Source organism: Lynx canadensis, chromosome X (genome assembly GCF_007474595.2).
Source record: "Lynx canadensis isolate LIC74 chromosome X, mLynCan4.pri.v2, whole genome shotgun sequence".
Classification (NCBI taxonomy): domain Eukaryota; kingdom Metazoa; phylum Chordata; class Mammalia; order Carnivora; family Felidae; genus Lynx; species Lynx canadensis.
The window spans coordinates 17,294,442-17,313,266 of record NC_044321.2 but is presented as its reverse complement, the minus strand read 5'-3'; the positions used below and the strand labels follow the sequence as shown (position 1 = coordinate 17,313,266).

Sequence of the window (18,825 nt, the reverse complement as noted above, 5' to 3'; positions counted from 1 at the left end):
AAAAGCATTGTATAGACCACAAAGGAGGCAACAGCAAGAGAGGGCAGACTAGGCTGCCTTTAATACAATGCACCATTCTTACATAAATATGCTTCTCATTTGAACGTAAAGAAGAAAATCTGGTAATTGATCACGTTATTAAGGAAGTCTACTTTCAGGGAATTCAACGTATTCTCCTGTCAGGGAATGTCTCTGTTACCCCCCAGAATCAATTTGTAGGCTCTAGTAGCAGTTTGCCAAGAAATATGACTCCAATTGGTCCAATAGCTGTTGTAGGTAAAAGGGAGGAAGGGAGGTCGGAAAGTTAATTTTTATTGAGTTCTTAATGAGTGCCTGGCATTGTGACACGTGTTTACATATCTATCTGAAAGAAAGGAGTGAGGAAGTAACAATAAAGTTAAATTTCTTACCTTTCACCCCTGCTTAATCTCTCACTGAATCCTGAGTTTTACTTACATGATCCTTAGAATTCTTCCCCTTTGTTTAATACTTTTATAATTTGAGTTTGGGGAGGGAATGTAACAAAATTGAAGGCCCTGGAGTCAGAGAGCTTTGAGTTGCAGGTGAGTCAAACATTCTGAGTCTCAATTTCCACAAATACCTTCTTCATATAATTATTTTAAGTAGTAAGTGACATAAAATACATGAAGTACTTAGCATGATGCTTGGTACTCTGTAAGAACTCATTAAGTGTTGGCTATGGTTATTATTATTATGAAATGATAAGGTGATGCTTAACTAGTTACTATGATTCGCTTAAAGCCATAAGTCAATTTCAGAGCAAAAACTAGAAGCAAGTTTCTCCAACCATCATTCTCTGTCATTTTCAATATTCTAGAATATTCCTGTGATGCAAAGATGTATTTATACATTTTCACAGTATTTACGTATTGCCAATCCATATAGATTTTATTAGTTCACTTGTAGTCCTTTAAAGACTTTCATATTCATTTGTAAACATCAGAATCTTTGCTCCACAAAGAGTATCCTTTGAACAATTTTATTTTTCATCAGAGACTAATTTCTACTCTCTTAGGATTGACCAACTTGATACTGGTCCAAGTATTGAAAAGATGTCATGTTTGTTAAGGTCACATTGCAAGAATGGAGGCAGCATGAACATTATAAGAGGAAGAAGTTGCCTGTCTACTGGAGTACCTGCTTTATCCCACTGCCCAAATCCTCAGTCGAGGGGACAAGAAACTTTAGTTAGGACGGCCACTTTGTATAGTTTCTAGTAATGACAACTTTCTCATTATCAAAATTGTTATAGTGTGGAAAGGTTTGCTGATTACCAAAATTCTGCATTAATTAGTATTAACCTTATACCTATACGTTTAATTTTTTAAACTTTTATTAACTTTTATTCACTTAGTGAATTCAGTGAAGAAACAGCATAAGTTTGATTATCAGTGTTCAGGAGCCTCTCTACAATATCACAAAGTTCTCAGTTCACTCAAAGCCAAAAATGAAATGGCTTCTGCCTTGACATTAGTATCAATTAGAAAGATTGGAGTTTTTCATGCCAGTCTTCTTATCCCCAAAATATAGCCTTTCTTTTTAAAAGTTTCTTCTATGACTAGAATAGGCAAAAAAAAATTTGGTTAAAGGGTACAATAAGAAATAATTATTAATTCTAAAGGATTAGTGAGCTATAAGTAAATATTTACCACAAAAAACACATTTTTTTTCCAAATGAAGCTTATTGTATTAATAATTATTATTTTAACTTCATTTGTTTTAAACAATACACTTTATTTTGGCAGATATAGAAGAAGTAAGTAAATCAACTGAGACAGAAAACAAACCAAAGTGAAAAATCACGATGTTCATTTTCTAAACCTAACATTAAGAAAAATGGCCCTTGAAAGTCTAACACTGACACAAAAGTGCCGCTGTCAAGATCTTAGCCTAGAAATGGATTCATGAGGTTCACAGAGCAAGAAAATTTTAGGAACTTATTTAGTTAAGTGCAACACTTTTAAAACAAAAACTGTAGTCTCCTTCTGGGAAATGAAGAGCCAATTTAGCTATTAATGTTAAAATTAAAAAAAAAATTGACATTTAAAATAAACCATTCTACCAGACACTTCAGTGAACAAATCAATGTTAAAGTAGTTGAATGAATGTATGCTGTTACAAAACATACCTACTAGGTAATTCAATAGTTTGTAAAGTAAAACTTAAAAAGTTTTATCAAGAAAAGGTTGAATTTGTATGCATTTACATTAATTTCTATCCCAAAATTATTATCTCAGTTCATGGGGTGTATAACGTTATCCCATACCTGCCCATGTAGAAATGCATATGTAACCTCAGTCAACACCAATATTTCCAAGCCTTATATTAAAACCATGTTTTTTAAAAAACTATGCCTTACCCTCTATCAAATATGAATATTTATTCAGCTATCTTAAGAAAGGCTGTTCAGTCATTTTGTACACAACAGGTGTTTTATTTCAATTGGTATTCTTTTAAAGCTTTAGCAAATATTTATATTAGTTCCTCCCATTGACTCATAAGGTAATTATACATACCACAGTCTGATGGTTAACTTGAATCACTTCATCGCCAGCATGGATTTTCTTGCACCGATCTGCAGGTGACTAAATTTAACATAATGGAAATGATAAAAAACACAAATTTTATCAGTCATTTCCTTTCCCTGAAAATACTACAGTAAGTCTACATCTTTAAATTAGATCAAGACTTCAATTATCTTCTTTAAAAAATTAAGCTAATACAAATGACTACAAGTGTTTAATATATTGTTTGTATTCTATAGATAACTAAAATAATTGAAAGTTAAAATTTACTTGAAAAGTGATATCCAGTTTATTTTTTATTCATTTCCAATTTCCAATTATTTCAAAACAAAGAAGTCTTGAAGTAATATTAACCTCAATTCAACAAATTTTGAAATTCGCAAAAGAATTATCTGTCATAGGCCAGAATTCAAGGTAAGATGATATCTCAGACAAATCCAGTTACTCAAGTTATAATACAAGTAAACTCTTAAGAGGGTAGTTCATCTAGGATATTAACTCAACCCTAAGAATGGTATTGTAACAAGAAAAAAATGTATTTTTTCATAGCACCTTTAGAAGGTAGGCTTATTACCAAATCAGACAAGTATGATGCAGTAATTCTGACAAGTTTGTAAATCATTACTGTAACAGAGTTGTAACTATACTCAGTTCCTGTGCTATCTGACTCATAACTGATCTTTTTAAAGGAGAGTATAGAAGAAAAACATCAAGCCAATGGCTCTAGTCATGGTGTAAAAAGAAAATGATAGTTGGTATATAAAATTGAAAGAAATTGAACCAACCTCTTTCACAGATAAGTAAAAAAAGGAATAATATAAATTATAGACTTTCAGTGTTAAATGGGACTCTAGAGATCATTTTGTCCAAGCTTCTCATTTTACCTATGAGAAAATTAAGAAACTAGGGCAGAGCAAAGCAAAGTAACTTAACCACTTTAGTGAGCAGCTCTTTACTAAGACTCAACACAGATCTCCTAATGATAAATGACTAAGGATACCAAAAAGTATGAAATACTTTCAAGAATAAAGAATTAAGTGATGAGCCATTAATATATGGTTCATATCTGAACTACTCACAAAATCAATCTTTCTGTGATCACTCACCCATTTATCAAATATTACTGAGTAATTAATATGAGCTGTACATACTGTTTAACTTTTTTACAGACTTCAGACAATATAGAGATGAGTTCCTATCAATTTCTTCAAGACATAGTTCCACATCAACATTTCTGTGATTCCTTCTCTGGTTTTACTTGGCAGCATTTATGATTCTTTCCTTTGTATGTCTATGCAAATTTCACTACCTGTTTACACACATAAACCCCTAGTTGCATTCTTTAGGAACAGCAAGCTAGTTTAGTTTAAAAATTCAATACTTAGCCCCTTGCCTGGAACACAGCAGACATGAAGCAAAAGTTTGTTATAAGAACAAATGAATAAATGAAGGGTCAGAGGAATGTACAAAAAAATGAGAATGATCAATCAGTGACAGGAGTATAGTTTACAGTATATCACTGCATTTAAATTTTTTAAATGGTTGACAATAAGCATATAACTGATATTTCTGATCCCATGTAACTTATACTTAATACCAAATGTGAAACCAGTACAGGAATCCAACTGCAATCTATATAATGTGTTTCACTATTCTCAAGAAACCAAGAGAAGTGAGTAGAAAAAAAAACAATAAATGATTAATAAGTGAATTAGATGAAGAGAATGTTGATTTTTTTTAAAAAGAAAATGCTGGTAAGATATTGAGATCTATAATAATTAGAGATTAACTAACTCCGCCTCAGTCTTTGAAGGAACACAGCATTAATATGCAGTTAGTCAGAATTTCTAAAAGAAAAACAATTCATAGCTCAGCACCTACTTAAGAGTAAGATGGAAATCTGGGACAAACAAATATGGGAATAATGATTTATTACACTATTCAAATCTATTATACTGATAGTGTTCAGGCTCAACACGATCATTTCACATTTCTGTAGCTCTTTACAGCATAGCCTTACACATTTATTAGCTTATTTGATTTTCGTATCAATTTAGTGAGGTATGTAGTGCAGATAATATTTCCAATTTACAGCTGAAGAAACTAAAGCAATGGTAGGGTAAGTGACTTGCCAAGAATTACACTGCCATTAAGATGTAGAACTAATTGTGGGACTTAGGTCTAGGGACTCTGACCCATGGCTTGCAGAGGTTCTCAAATTTGAGGATGTCTCAGAATCACCTGTTAAAACATACTCTCTTTTAATAAGAAACAGGGTGGTCTGCAGAATTTGTGATTCAGTAGTTCTAGGGTGGGGTGTGAGAATTTGTATCTCTAACAAGTTGCCAAGGGAGAGTGATGCTGCTCATCCAGAGAGGGACCTCACTGTGAAAACTGGTGACCTATACCTTGCTGTCTCTCCAATGAATTAAGCTGAATTATAATGCAGTATTCAGAAAGCCTGAATTATCTGATGCTTCTTTCTTATATAAATTTTTTAACATAACTAACCTATTTGACAGATGGAAGTGGATTCTTTCAGATGTCACAATAACTTGTCATAAACCAGAAAATACTTAAAAAGGCAAATATCTGGTTGTAAACAGAAAACATCTGATTTACTCTAAGTAACCAATTATTCTAAACTAAATGAAATGACTGAAATTCTTTCCAAACCAGCACTTACTAACTCAGTGTGTCTTATTTAGTTTTTTCTCCTAATCTGTTCATGTCCTCAGAAGTCAACCTCAATTATGTGTGGTAAGTAAGTTGTTTAACAATAAAAAGAAATACACACACCAAAATCTGAAATGTTACAATACTTACATTTTCTGTAGTTCCAGTAATTACATGGAGCCCATCATATGTTGATTTAATATACATACCCTAAGAAAAAGACAGCATTATAAAAACAAGTGAAGTGGCTAGAATATTGGAATATTCAAGTATATTATAACCTCATTTACACACAAAAAAACTTACCCTATCAAAATGCTACAGGCCCAATGAATCCTTATTCAATAATGATGTCTTTAAACTAGTAAAAAATTCCTAACTGAATGTTCTGGTTTCTAAAGTTTGGCTGAAGAAGCCTGTACTCAACTTAATCAAGTAACTACTTGTTAAGTAAATTGCCTGTAAAATTTATAAAATGTAGCATGGTAATTCAATATCCTGAAGAAAGAACACAGCTCACTCCCCCAACGATTCTTACTATTTGTTCTGTGGCAAAATAAAAGTTATAATGGGAAATTCAAATACTGGTTATTAGCGTATTGTACTTGAAACAAATTACACAATAAAAAATAGGTTTCTACAGAGCCACTTCAAGTACAACTAACTAGAGACAGATGAGTAATAGAATACTATTAATGTAAACTTTTTTCTCCAGCTCTTTTGTGGACCCCTGTATTTCCTGCCTTCATTTTTATTGATGAAATTTTAACAATTATATCCAATCACTTCTATATCAATAATTAAGAGGTAATGCGTGGCACATCCTCCTTCAAATAAAGAGGGTGAGATTAAATTTTCCATTAAAAATTGTTTTTAATGTTTGTTTATTTTTGAGAGAGAGAGAGAGAGAGAGAGACAGAGAGAGAGAGAGCGTGAGGTGGGGAGGTACAGAGAGAGAGGGAGACATAGAATCTGAGCTGTCAGCACAGAGCCCGATAGCCCGATGTGGGGCTTGAACTCAGGAACCACGAGATCATGACCTGAGCCGAAGTCAGATGCTTAAGGGACTGAGCCACCCAAGCAGCCCTCCATTTTCCATGTAAATAAGTCCATTTTAGGGATATCTGGGTAGCTCAATCAATTAAGTGTCAAACTCTTGATTTCGGTTTGGGTCATGGTCTCATGGTTGGTGGGATTGAGCCCTGTGTAGAGCCTGCTTGGAATTCTCTCTCTCCTCTCTCTCGGCCCCTCCCCTCATTTGCACATGCTCTCTCACCCTCTTTCTCTCTCTCAAAAAAAAAAAAAACATTAAATATGGAAACGCTCTATTACAATTTAAAGTTATCTAGGTATCTTGAAATTGTATAAACTGTAAAAACAAACAAAAACTTTAAATTATGGATAGTGATAGAACTTGAAGGGAAAAAAATATCACAAGAAAATATTCACATTATAAATGGGGGCACCTGGGTGGCTCAGTCAGTTAAATGCCCACCTTTTGGTTTTGGCTCGGGTCATGATCTCATGGTTGGTGGGTTTGAGCCCCATGTCCAGCCCCGTGCTGATGGTGCAGAGCCTGCTTGGGATTCTCTCCCTCTCTCTCTCTCTGCCCCTCCCCTGCTCTCTCTCTCAAAATAAATAAATAAACTTAAAACAAAATTAAATGTTAAAATATTTAATATTTTATGGCCTTTTTTCCTCTCTAATGAAGATTCTGTTACTTTTCTCTTTGGGAAAATAATTACATGAAGTTTTACTAATACAAGTGCTTTGCATTTCAAAATATTGATTTCAAAAATAAAAAAATATGAATTTTAATGAACTTGAAGTCTAAAATATAATGGACTTAAAAAGAACCAATAGGGGCACCTGGATGGCTCAGTCGGTTGAGTGTCTGACTTCGGCTCAGGTCATGATCTCATGGTTCGTGAATTTGAGCCCTGCGTCGGGCTCTGGGTGGACAGATCAGAACCTGGAGCCTGCTTCGGATTCTGTGTCTCCCTCTCTCTCTCTGCCCCTCCCCAGCTTGCACTCTGTCTCTCCCTCTCTCAAAAATAAATAAACATTTAAAAAAAGAACCAGCAATATCTTTTCAGAAAAGCACTTATTCTAGCACTTATGTAGACAGTTACTATATGTTAATTTCTCATACCTTTAGGTTAATTGTGTATTTAGATAACTGAATGTACATGTATTTCCATTGAAAATAAATAAGAAATAAAAACAAGAAGAAGAAAAGTTCATGGGATAGTACTATTAAAAACTGGGTAGGTTTGGGGGTGCCTGGGTAGCTCAGTTGGTTAGGCGCCTGACTCTTGATTTAGGCTCAGGTCATGATGTCACAATTTGTGAGATTGAGCCCCATGTCAGGCTCTGCACTGACAGTGGAAGCCTGCTTGGGATTCTCTCTCTCCCTTTCCTCCATGTGCTCTCTCTCTCTCAAAATAAACAAACATTAAAAAAACACTGAGATTTGAATTAAGAAGTCATTTCAGTAATGTCTTCTGCCTAAAATGTTGAGGGGCGCCTGGGTGGCTCAGTCAGTTATGTGTCCAACTTCAGTTCAGGTCATGATCTTGCGGTTTGTAAGTTTGAGCCCTGCGTCAGGCTCTGAGCTGTCAGCACAGAGCCTGACGCCTGCTTCAGATTCTGTGTCTCCCTTTCTCTCTGGCCCTCTCCTGCTCACACTCTGTCTTTCTCTGCGTCAAAAATAAATAAACATTGAGAAAATAAAAAAAATAAAATGTTGATATCTGTTCCAAAAATGGCTGAGCCTGGATCACTAATGTGAAACAAAATGAATATAATTTAAAAGGTATGTATTTACCTGTGAACTCTAGTTCCTTAAATGAAAATTCATTACTTCATCTAAAATAAATAACTAACCTCAACAGAAGTGCAAATAGAAATTAATTAAGAAATTGGCTAGTAGTTGTTGCCTATGACCATATGGTAATATTCAACCTTACACTGGTGGCAAGTGTATATCATACTCACTTTCTAAGTTAATATTTATCTCATTATTTATGGGAAGGTAAATCTAATGGTGTTATTATAGAAGTTAAAAGAGGACAAGATCCTTGCCATCATTTTTCTCTAGGCATTAACAAAATTACATCAGATTAATAAAGGATCTGAAGTATATTTGTAAGAGATAAACACTAAATTTTGTTTTAGGTTTTTTACATAGAAGTATTGTGATAGAATAAAGTGGGAAAAGACAGTGAAAGAAATAATATATATTATTTGGACATACAACAGTCATCACTTATCATTCTCTATCACAATCATCACAAATACCTACTTGTTAGCATGTGCCAGGGACTGTTTTAATTGTTTTCTATTCATTTCACAATAGCCTATGTGGTATAAACTATCATTATTTCTGTTTTAGAGATAAGGAAACTGAGGTACAGAGAAGCTAGGGAGTCTGTCCAAGGTAGTGAAGCCAGGTTTCAAGCCTAGGCAGTCTGACTCCAGACGACATTCTCAACCAGTAGGCTCCTGACTTACCGATTTATTAACAGAAGAGTTGTGCACCTTCACTTTTATTATAACATAATATTTGGCAATTGTAGATATTCAATTCAACCATTGACTGTTTAACACATATTCTGAAGACCTCTTTAGCCCACCTGCACAATGTGCAATGTGGTTATAAAGACTAACGGGCATTTTACAAACTTATTTTATTCATCTTTTCTTCTGAAAATGGTAAGCAGAAGTTGACTATATTTATCTCTACACTTCTTTCAATATTGTTCATTACTGATTACAAATTAAGGTGTCTGACAAGAGCTCTAAATAGTTTCATTAATGGTTAGGGCATAGAGAAAGTCTAATATTCTAAGATAAATGTTTAGAAAAGGCAGTACAGTCATGCAGATAATAAAAATTCATGGACATACTCTAGTTGTGCCTCTAGAAACAAAATTTTGAGCAATTATTACACAAACTAGGAACTTCAAGACTGGCAATTATAAGCTAAAGCAGGTATCTGTTATTTATAGGAAGAAAATCTCACCATTAATTATATATAACTGTTACACGATTTATATTAAAGTTAATTTGTTCAGAAGGATAAAAATATATATTTTTCATTTTTAATGATTTTTTCAATGTTTCCTTATTTTTGAGAGAAAGAGAATGCACACAATCAGGGGAAGGGCAGAGAGAGAGGGGGACATAGGATCTGAAGCAGGCTCTGTGTTGACAGCAGAGAGCCAAGTGAGGGGTTTGAACTCATGAACCATGAGATCAGGACCTGAGCCGAAGCTGGAAGCTTAACTAACTGAGCCACCCAGGTGCCACCCAAAATATTTTTAAAATGCTTAAATACAGAAGGATCTAGTTATGTATACAGAGTTTAATTCTAGCAACTTCATGGAAGCAATAGGATACAAATAAAGCACATTTTAAAACTACCACAAAGAATGAAGATATTGTGTTATGCAATATTTTCATTTCAAACCTAATACGCCATTTGTTGTAATGTCTTTTAATAATAAAAACTGACTTCATAGTTTTTATCTCCCTTTGGTAGTATTAATGAGAAAAATGGCCAAAAAAGTCAGGTGCCCAAAGAAAGTAAAAGAAGCAAGTTGCTTGGATGAGTTTCAAGTTAATCATCTTCCAAATAATGAAGAGTCCACAGAAATACATCTGATCATTTGTTCACCTTTCAGAAAGGGTCAAACAGTAGGAGGACATGTAATTCAAATGGCTCTATTTCTGGAACAGAGACAAATCTGGTCTTCCATTTCATCAAAACCTTCATTCTTCCTTATTCTTTTTTTCTTTTTTTAAAACCAATTAATTAATTCCAGAGCTGACTTGAACAGTTCCCTCTCTCCTGCTTAGCTTGCCAAAGTGACATTTGCTTCACTTGGTCTCCAAATGTCAACCAATGGGAGCCAGAGCAACCTCACAGTCAAGTCAATGGAGTAGGGCATATTTGAGGATAATCCAAGTGTCTAATAGCAAAAGGACACTCTGAGGCCAAGAGGTTTCCCCAAGGATGTCTCCCCCAAGCCCTTTCTTCTCTGTTCAACTCATCTCTTGGTTCTGATCTAGTCTTGATATGTTGCAATAGTTCTCATTTTGCCTCCTTTAATTTTCTGCTAATCATTGTTGTTTAAAAACATTTTAGAAGCTAGTTTCATGTTTTAATCATAACTAAGTATGTTTCCCATCATTCCTTATAATGCTTATGACTCTCAAAACTAAGAAATCCTAGGGGATTTGACTAATTAGGTATAAAGTTGATGAACAATTTATCTAGTTCATCAGTGGAAGAACCAACCAGTTACCCTTTGCCTATGAAAGATGTTGTTTTGAAACTGGCAGAAGACCTTCTGCAGATGTTGTAAGTTAATTAAACTTCTTTAAATCTTGGTATACTCTCACCTCTTTCTATTTCTCTCCTTCAAGTACCATTTAGACATTTCTTATGGCTAAGCACATGCTAAATGTTACCAAAATTCTTAAATCTATGTATTTCAAATGTGACTGACTAAACTTGTTTATGTGGTGAATGATTTTTTTAAAAATTAAAAAAAATATTTTTAATGTTTATTTAGTTTTGAGAGAGAGAGAGAGAGAGTACGAGCAGGGGAGGGGCAAAGAGAGAGAGGGAGACAGAATCTTTAGCGGGCTGGGCTCTAGGCTCTGAGCTGTCAGCACAGAACCCGACACGTGGCTCAAACCCATGAACCATGAGATCATGACCTGAGCCAAAGTCAGATGCTCAATCTACTGAGCCACCCAGGCGACCCAGTGAATGATTTTTAAAATGATACCTTGAATGAATCATATAAAACTTATATTTAGGCATCTTTTTAATATGAATCACAAGAAATAGTTTTTACTTAACTTTTTACTAATATTCAACATTTTGGGTTTTTCTTTTCCTCCTTTGGAAATATTTTCCCAATGAAGTGCTGCCAATTGTGCTTTAATAATGATTTCCCTAGGTGGTTCCAGTTTTAAAATCACCCTCTGAGGGGCACCTGGGTGGCTCAGTTGGTTAAGCGTCTGACTCTGACTCTTGACTCTGGCTCAGGTCATGATCTTAGGGTTTGTGTGTCCCTCTCCCTCTCTCTGTCCCTCCCCTACTGGCGCTCCCCTTGCCCTGCCATCTGGCTTTCAAAATAAATAAATAAACTTAAAAAAATAAAGTCACCCTCCTAATTCTCTCACACTTCCGTTAAGCAATTTCAGCTTTAAATGTGGGATAATGGAACAAGCTTTGCTAACGTGTACTTCATTGAGATTTACCTGGACTTAAACCCTGGCTCTATTACCTATGTGATATAGGGCAAATTGGTGAAGATCTGTGATTCCATTTTCTCATTTGGAAAATAAGAAAGTACCTACTCTACAGAGTTGTGAGAAAATACTTGGCAAATGGAAACACTCGTCTTTTTTTTCTCTTCCAGTCTTTCTCAGACTAACTGAATCTGGTTGTTAGCATTTTAAGTTTATGACTGTTCCAAAGAGCAGACCCATATCTACCTCTTTCAAATTTAAAAAATAAAAGACCTGTCCAGGGCTATACCTTCCATTAAAACAAATCAAGATTTTGGGGCACCTGGGTGGCTCAGTCAGTTAAGCGTCTGACTTCAGCTCAGGTCATGATCTCATGGTTAGTGAGTTCGACCTCACATCAGGCTCTGTGTGGATGGCTCAGAGCCTGGAGCCTGCTTCAGATTCTGTGTCTCCTTCTCTCTCTGATCCTCACCTGTTCGCTCACTCACTCCCTCTCTCTCTTGGAAAAAAATAAACATTAAAAAATTTTTAAAAAATCAAGATTTCATAATGTCCATTAATTAGCACTGTGTTGACTCACTTCACAAGGTTACTTTCCCCAATGATTTCAGGGGAAATTGGTGGGGGAAAAAATCAGGCTCTTTTCTCCAAATACTGTCCTTAGAACCACAGGCTCATAGAGTTAGAGGAAGCTTTAAAGATGATCTAGTCCACCCTCCCTTTCTTCCTCCAACATTCTATGCATGCAAATAGCAAGGCCAAGGAGGTTAAATTTACTCCTCCACCTCCTCAAGATCACACTCACGGCTATATTTTATGTAAGTGATTTGTAACTAGGTGTCCTGACTCCTAATCTAAAAGAATATATACTAATTCCTAATCTCCCACTCCACAAATCATGCTGAGAGAGCTTCCTTTCTTTATAACTACTGAAAAACAGGGTGCCTGGGTGGCTCAGTTGGTTTAGCGTCCAACTCTTGGTTTTGGCTCAGGTGGTGATCTCATAGCTTGTGAGTTTGAGCCTTACATCGGGCCCTGTGCTGACAGTGCAGAGCCTGCTTGGAATTCTTTCTTGCTGCCCCTTCCCCTCTCTCTCTCTTTCAAAATAAATAAACTTAAAGAAATATAACTACTAAAAAGGGAAACATAAAAAGGAAAATCTTCAATACTACAGGTTGAAAGATGCTTTAAATGAAACTGGACTGTGTAAAGATAGCCAAAGGGAACGGTAAGAATTTAAAATCATTAGTATCACTTCAAATAAATTTATAAATATTAAAAATAAACTCTTAAAACTAATTAAATTTAGATACTATACTTATAGGCTATGATGATGGTATACTTGCTGGCTTTCTGATATACTGATTTCCATCTTCCTAGGAAAACACTGATAAAAGGTACAAAAGCAGGAGAAACTATAGTTATCAAAAAGTAATTCGCCAAATATCAGGAGAAAAGTCATTCATAATATAGATGGCTTCACAGTGAAAAATCACTATTATGCATTGAATAAAAGCCACATAAAAAGCTAAACTTGCTTATAGATCTTTAAGAATATATTACTTGAATTATATTATTTACAAGACTTCTATTTTCTAAATATCAATAATTATATCCTATGAAAATTCATCTGCAAGGAGAAAGGAGAAACACTGGAACACCAAACTAATAATTTACAATTGTGTAGGGGGTAAGATGTTCTCCAGTCAGTTTCCTGTTTTTTGTCTCTCTCATTAATATTAATTTTATATGCTTTATTTCTAGAGGCCCATTAAAGAAATTTAACCTCTGGGTTAAATTTAGAACCAATATAATTTTTAATCAAGTGAATAAAATATAGAAGATGATTATTATTACATAATAAAAAAATATATCTCTAGATGTCAGCCTAGTTTTGGCAAAATCCACCTGCTTACTCACTCTTTTAAGAAAGAATGGATGTGAGTTATAAACAATATTGGGTTTGTTTAGCTTATACAACCTAAGAGAAAAGAGTCCTATTAAAACCAGTACAAAACAAAGCAAAACAAACAAAACACCTACTGGCATGGGCAGGTAACAATGTAGTTCTTAGTATAAAACTGTTAAACTTCCTTTAAACCTAAGGAACTTTGGTAGGGGGGGTGAAAGAATGTAATACAAGCTAATTTATCACAGGATAATTTAGAAATCGCCATTTTAAATTCCATTTCATTTTCACTTATCTTCATAAAACTTCTTTTCACAACAAACTCCCACTACTTTAATTTACCTCTAGAAAAAAAATACCAAAATATCCTAAGTTTGTTAGAATTTATGGATTCCCATATTTGGAGGCTACTTTGCCCACATCATTAGCCATCCAATGATGGATGGTGGCTTTGATAAACATGGTAGCTCTTACCAGCCCTTCACTTGGTTTGATGTTTGCCAGCTGAATCACTTCTAGGTGGGCAGACTGTGAAACCAGAGGATCTGATGACAGGGATATGATGTGGTCACAGACTCCAGAAAGAGTTTTACACTGAAAAAAAAATTAGGATGAACACATGTTGTATGTAACACGTGAATCACTTTTTGTTATAACTTTATTACAAGAAAAAATTAAAGAAACATAAGCAGGTGACTTTTTTTTCTATAAAATCTGCATAAAATAGGTATTCAGGTGAAAAAAACATAATACATACACAACACACCTATATTCTAAATTATGGATACAAGAACTAAAGATCAAAATACAAGAAAGTTATGGTTTTGTTTCTCTTGTTTGATTCATCCGACCTAAAATCAAATCATTATTCCTAAATAATCTTAATAACCACACAACTTCTTGATAACAACCTCTGGATGTAACTAAACTCAATAATTTCAAAACCACCAATGATATGATCAGAAAAGTTTAAAAACAATCCAGTAAACGACCAAGAAGATGAATGTTCCAAGTCTGCTCAGTGAACTTCTCCTACTTATTTGTATATACTTTACTGTTCAAGGTTACCTTTCTATAAATTTCCTATGTCCTTCAGGTAAAGTTTGCTACTTCTTCAATACTGGTTTCTCAGCATTCTATGAAGTCTAAAATTGCATAAATTCTAAAATTGCTTCATTCTGAATCCCTTGAGGCAGAAGCCATGTCCTACTCATCTCTGACTTCTCTTCCTCCCCCTTCCCCACACCTCCACACCAGGTAGAGAGATCTTACAACATATAAGGTACTCAGTAAATACGAGTTGAATAAACTGAGGAACAAAGGAGCTTTAGCACTTAGTAGAGTGGCTTGACTGAGGACAGAGAGCTAATACTTTAGGTTAGGATAAATCTATCATGCTGCTATAAAACAGATATAAATATGTTAGAGTGAGACATGGTAAAATCATGAAGAGTGGAACATAAGTGAATGACGCTTGGAGTACACTTTCCTCAAATATGCTAGCCCTTAGAAACTTCAGACTCTCACTGTGCTTACTGGAACCAGGTGTCCATCATTTGGTTTCTTCTTCTTATTATTATTATTTACCTTTATTGTAGGAAGAGCTATTATTTTTCAGCAGTCAAGGTGTCATTTTCTGTCCATTTCCAACATGTTACATTTGTTCTGTGACCACTACATTACTCAGTTGTAAGGGAGACAGTTCTCTCTGTCTGGTCAAGATAATAATGACTCTCTTCTTAGTTGCTACACTCTTTGTACATGGCCCGTGGCCTCTCATTCTGCACTGGGTTCAGCTTCCTCATACCAAACAAACTGCCAAACTAAATTTCCCTTGTAATTTCACTCCTTTTTGCATCTACTTCTCAAGGCTGCACTTTTATTGCAGCTATCAGCCTCCAAAGTGAGACATTAGCTGGTAAGATACCAATAACCATGGAAAGAACATGGGCTTGATATAAAGATAGATGTGGGCGATCATCACAGTGCCAGTTACTTGCTGTGTAACTGTGAGCAAGTTATTTTATATCCTTGAGGCTCAATTTCCTCATGTAGAAAATGAGGTGATAAAAATTGCTCTATATGACAAATCAGGTTAAGGTATAAAGAAAGAGCGTAATATGGCTCCAATCCAAACAAGACACTATATAAATGCTTATTTTTCCCCTGTTGCTTTCTCTACCCTCAGAGGGCTTAATCTTTACTCATGAGATGAATAATCTCATTATTCTTCATTACATGGCCGTGTTGACCATTTTACAATGACCAGTGATCACACTGCATGGCCATAATGGGAGAGTTCACATCTCTTTACTATTTCTGATGTTCAAATCTCAATGCTCAGATACAATGAAGGTATTTACCCCGAAAAGCTGCTAAGCATAGTGCCAAGAGGAATACCACTTCTTAGAAATTGGGAATTCTACAGGGCCTGATGTATTTGACCTGTGCAATTGCATACGGGGCTGTACTTAGCATTATGCTCTGCTGTTGAGGTCTTGGAATTCTCCATTGTTCTTGAACAAGGGACTTGACATTTTCATTTTGCACTAGATCTCACATGTTTGTAGCACATCTTGGCACCCTAGTTGTGTGTGTGCGTGAGCGTTTTAATTCCTCTTGAAAATATTCATCAGCAGCCATGGGGGAAAGGACAGAATGGCAGTACTCAACATACAAAAACTGGCTGCATTTCAAATTGTTGATGTTTACAGGAAAGAAAACACTTTTGGGCAGATTTAAATCTTTTAGCTATTCCTTTCCTCCCATGTATGGCTACATTTTCATTCTTATTTTCTCTTTATCTCAAGAGGGTGATAATATTGTTAATTCTTAAGCATTTCTAAATAGGATACTTGGATTGCATGCTAATCTAAAGGAGATATAATCTAAATCAGTACTAAATCAGTATACTAAAAAGAAACCTTTGTCGTTTCTACAAATTGAATTATTTTAAAAGTCCAATGCATAAATAAATAGGAAAGTAATGGACATATTTAAATGGCTCAACATGTGTACATGACAACATTCAGGGCCTCATACGACACACTGGTAATGAGCAATAGCAGCTCTCCAATTCAGGCACTGGAAGCACTTAGAAGTGGGGTAGAAGAAGGAAAGGCAGAAATACTAGACTGTAGACATGTTTACAAAAAAGAAAATACCAATTAAATCCACCGTATTAAGTTGCAAATCATTTTCTCAGATTCCTCTTCTTGAGTAATTTTGTTTGCCAAATACTTGCTATGTGCAAGGTCTGCTGGAATACAAAAGATGAGTAAAACAATGACTTTACCAGAAAAGCCATCAGGATTTAACAGATTAAAGATCTTGAAAAAATAATAAAAAGACTTAGAAAAGAAACTCCACTAGAACCTTGCTGCCTGTTTTAGAGATAATGTACTAGAACCTTTATATTATAGTATTTGGCACTTGACTTAATAAGCCAATTAGAAGGGGTATAAAGCCTGGTTTTATATGCTAATTCTACACTCATTACTGCATCATACATCAAGCCACTGCAGGAAACCACATTAAAAGTACTAGGCAAAGTTCCAGGGAAGTTATTTGACACATTCTTGTAAAAAGCAAATTTGCTCATTCAGTAAAATCACGAGATATTATGTTGTTAACATTTTAAAACACAGCATTATCTACTGTTACCTAATTTCTAGAAAAAGAAAATTATAAGATAGCAAGAAAAATACATCTTCTATTATTATAAGTGAACATCAATATTACAGAGCACCTATAGCATATCTGGCACAATGCTAAATAGATGACCTTTGAATGACATGGGTTTGAACTGCGTGGGCCCACTTATACACAGAATTTTTATAGTACAGTCCTGTAAATGTATTCTCTCTTCCTTAGGATTTCCTTAATGACATGTTCTTTTCTCTAGCTTAATTTATTATAAGAATATACTATAAATACATAAAACATACAAAGTATATGTTAATCAACTGTCTTATAGGTAAGGCTTCTGGTCAACAGTAGGCTATTAACTAGTTAAGGTTTTGTGGAGTCAAAAGTTATACATGGATTTTTTTTAACTGCATAGCAGTTTGGTGCATTGTTCAAGGGTCAATTATACTTCATATTCATTATCTCATTTATCCTTATAACAACTTCCTGAAGTAGATATTATTATAGCCAGCATAGCAGAGGAGAAAGCAAGGCTAAATAAACAGATCAAGGTCCATTGCCTTGGAAGAAAAAGGACTTGAATTCTTCATCGTTATGCTTAACATCTCTCATTTCAATCCCTAAGTTGGAACTTGTTTTGATCAATTTCTTTTTATATTGCTTAATCCTATGTCTGTATGAAATGGATGTTATATAGTATGTTTAAACTATATACTATAATGAAATACAAGGCAATTCTGCAAACATTCTTGCAATCTAGAATGCCATTTAGATAAGGAATAGTAGATCTGAGAGTGTGAAAGACACAGCTCTCTGGGAAAATGTAAAGCCATATTTGCAGCAGCAGGACAACTCTATCCTAGCTAGAAGATGACTTGGTAACCACCTGTATTAAGGGGATTTTTCTGGTATTTCTGCAATATTCATACCAAAGAATTTTTAATTCTATTTATCTTTAGTTCTAAAAACAGAAAATTTGAACCTAAAATTAAACCTAGTAAATAATATGCCTTTAATAAAGTTAAAGGGAAACTTAAGATAGCAATGAATATTATAACTGACCTTGTGGATTCTGTTATGAGCTACCCATGATGGTAACAAAAAATAGTGACTAAATAGCAGGTGACAGGTCTAGCTAGGACTTAAGAACCTTTTAAAACAAAAGAGGGTCATGGGCTAGAAGTAATGGTACTGTGACTTTTTTCTCCCAACTGTTCATATTAATTTCAACTATGAATTAATAGAGCATGTTCTCAGAGTGAAATGGGAAGTTTTCATATTCCATTCTATATACATCTTATATTTTACATACATTTGCGCGCGCACACACACACACACACACACATCTGGTTCACCCAAATCTAAAAGTTCAAAATGGGAAAAACACCTGAACACAGCAGGTTTAGTATAAAATTAATGGTTTTAAAATAGTTGTAAAAGCAACATTTTAGTCACTGTGGAGATTGAAAAAACAGCACCCTTACATTAACATATTAACTAATAATAACAGTATTATTTCATTATCACTGAATTTATCAAATAGTTTTTAGATTACTATGTAAAGTTTCAGTGATTATGTTTTACAAAGGGAACACAAAAAGTATTCTAAGTACAAACAATAGTGAAAACCTAAGGGAAAGGAAAGAAGTCTTTCCTATATTAGTTACCATCAGAACATACTCAGACATGATTGAGCTACTTAAAGTATTTTTATTTGTTTTTCTAGATAAGTGAAGTGCTGGAATCAGTTATTCTGAATGTATTGGAGGAAATGAATGG

At 34.6% G+C, this 18,825-nt stretch overlaps 1 protein-coding gene across 4 annotated transcripts in view; it reads right to left on the bottom strand.

Moving 5' to 3' along the window:
• The window catches only part of CNKSR2 (connector enhancer of kinase suppressor of Ras 2), a 311,777-nt gene that overhangs the window by 139,046 nt on the left and 153,906 nt on the right, over nucleotides 1–18,825 (bottom strand). For all 4 annotated transcript variants that reach the window (XM_030305850.1, XM_030305851.1, XM_030305852.1 and 1 more), the window contains exons 6-8: nucleotides 13,873–13,992; nucleotides 5,373–5,432; nucleotides 2,538–2,606 (exon numbers count right to left, since the gene is read on the bottom strand). In XM_030305850.1, the coding sequence (XP_030161710.1) occupies nucleotides 2,538–2,606; nucleotides 5,373–5,432; nucleotides 13,873–13,992 (249 nt within the window). The remainder of the gene's footprint in view (nucleotides 1–2,537; nucleotides 2,607–5,372; nucleotides 5,433–13,872; nucleotides 13,993–18,825) is intronic.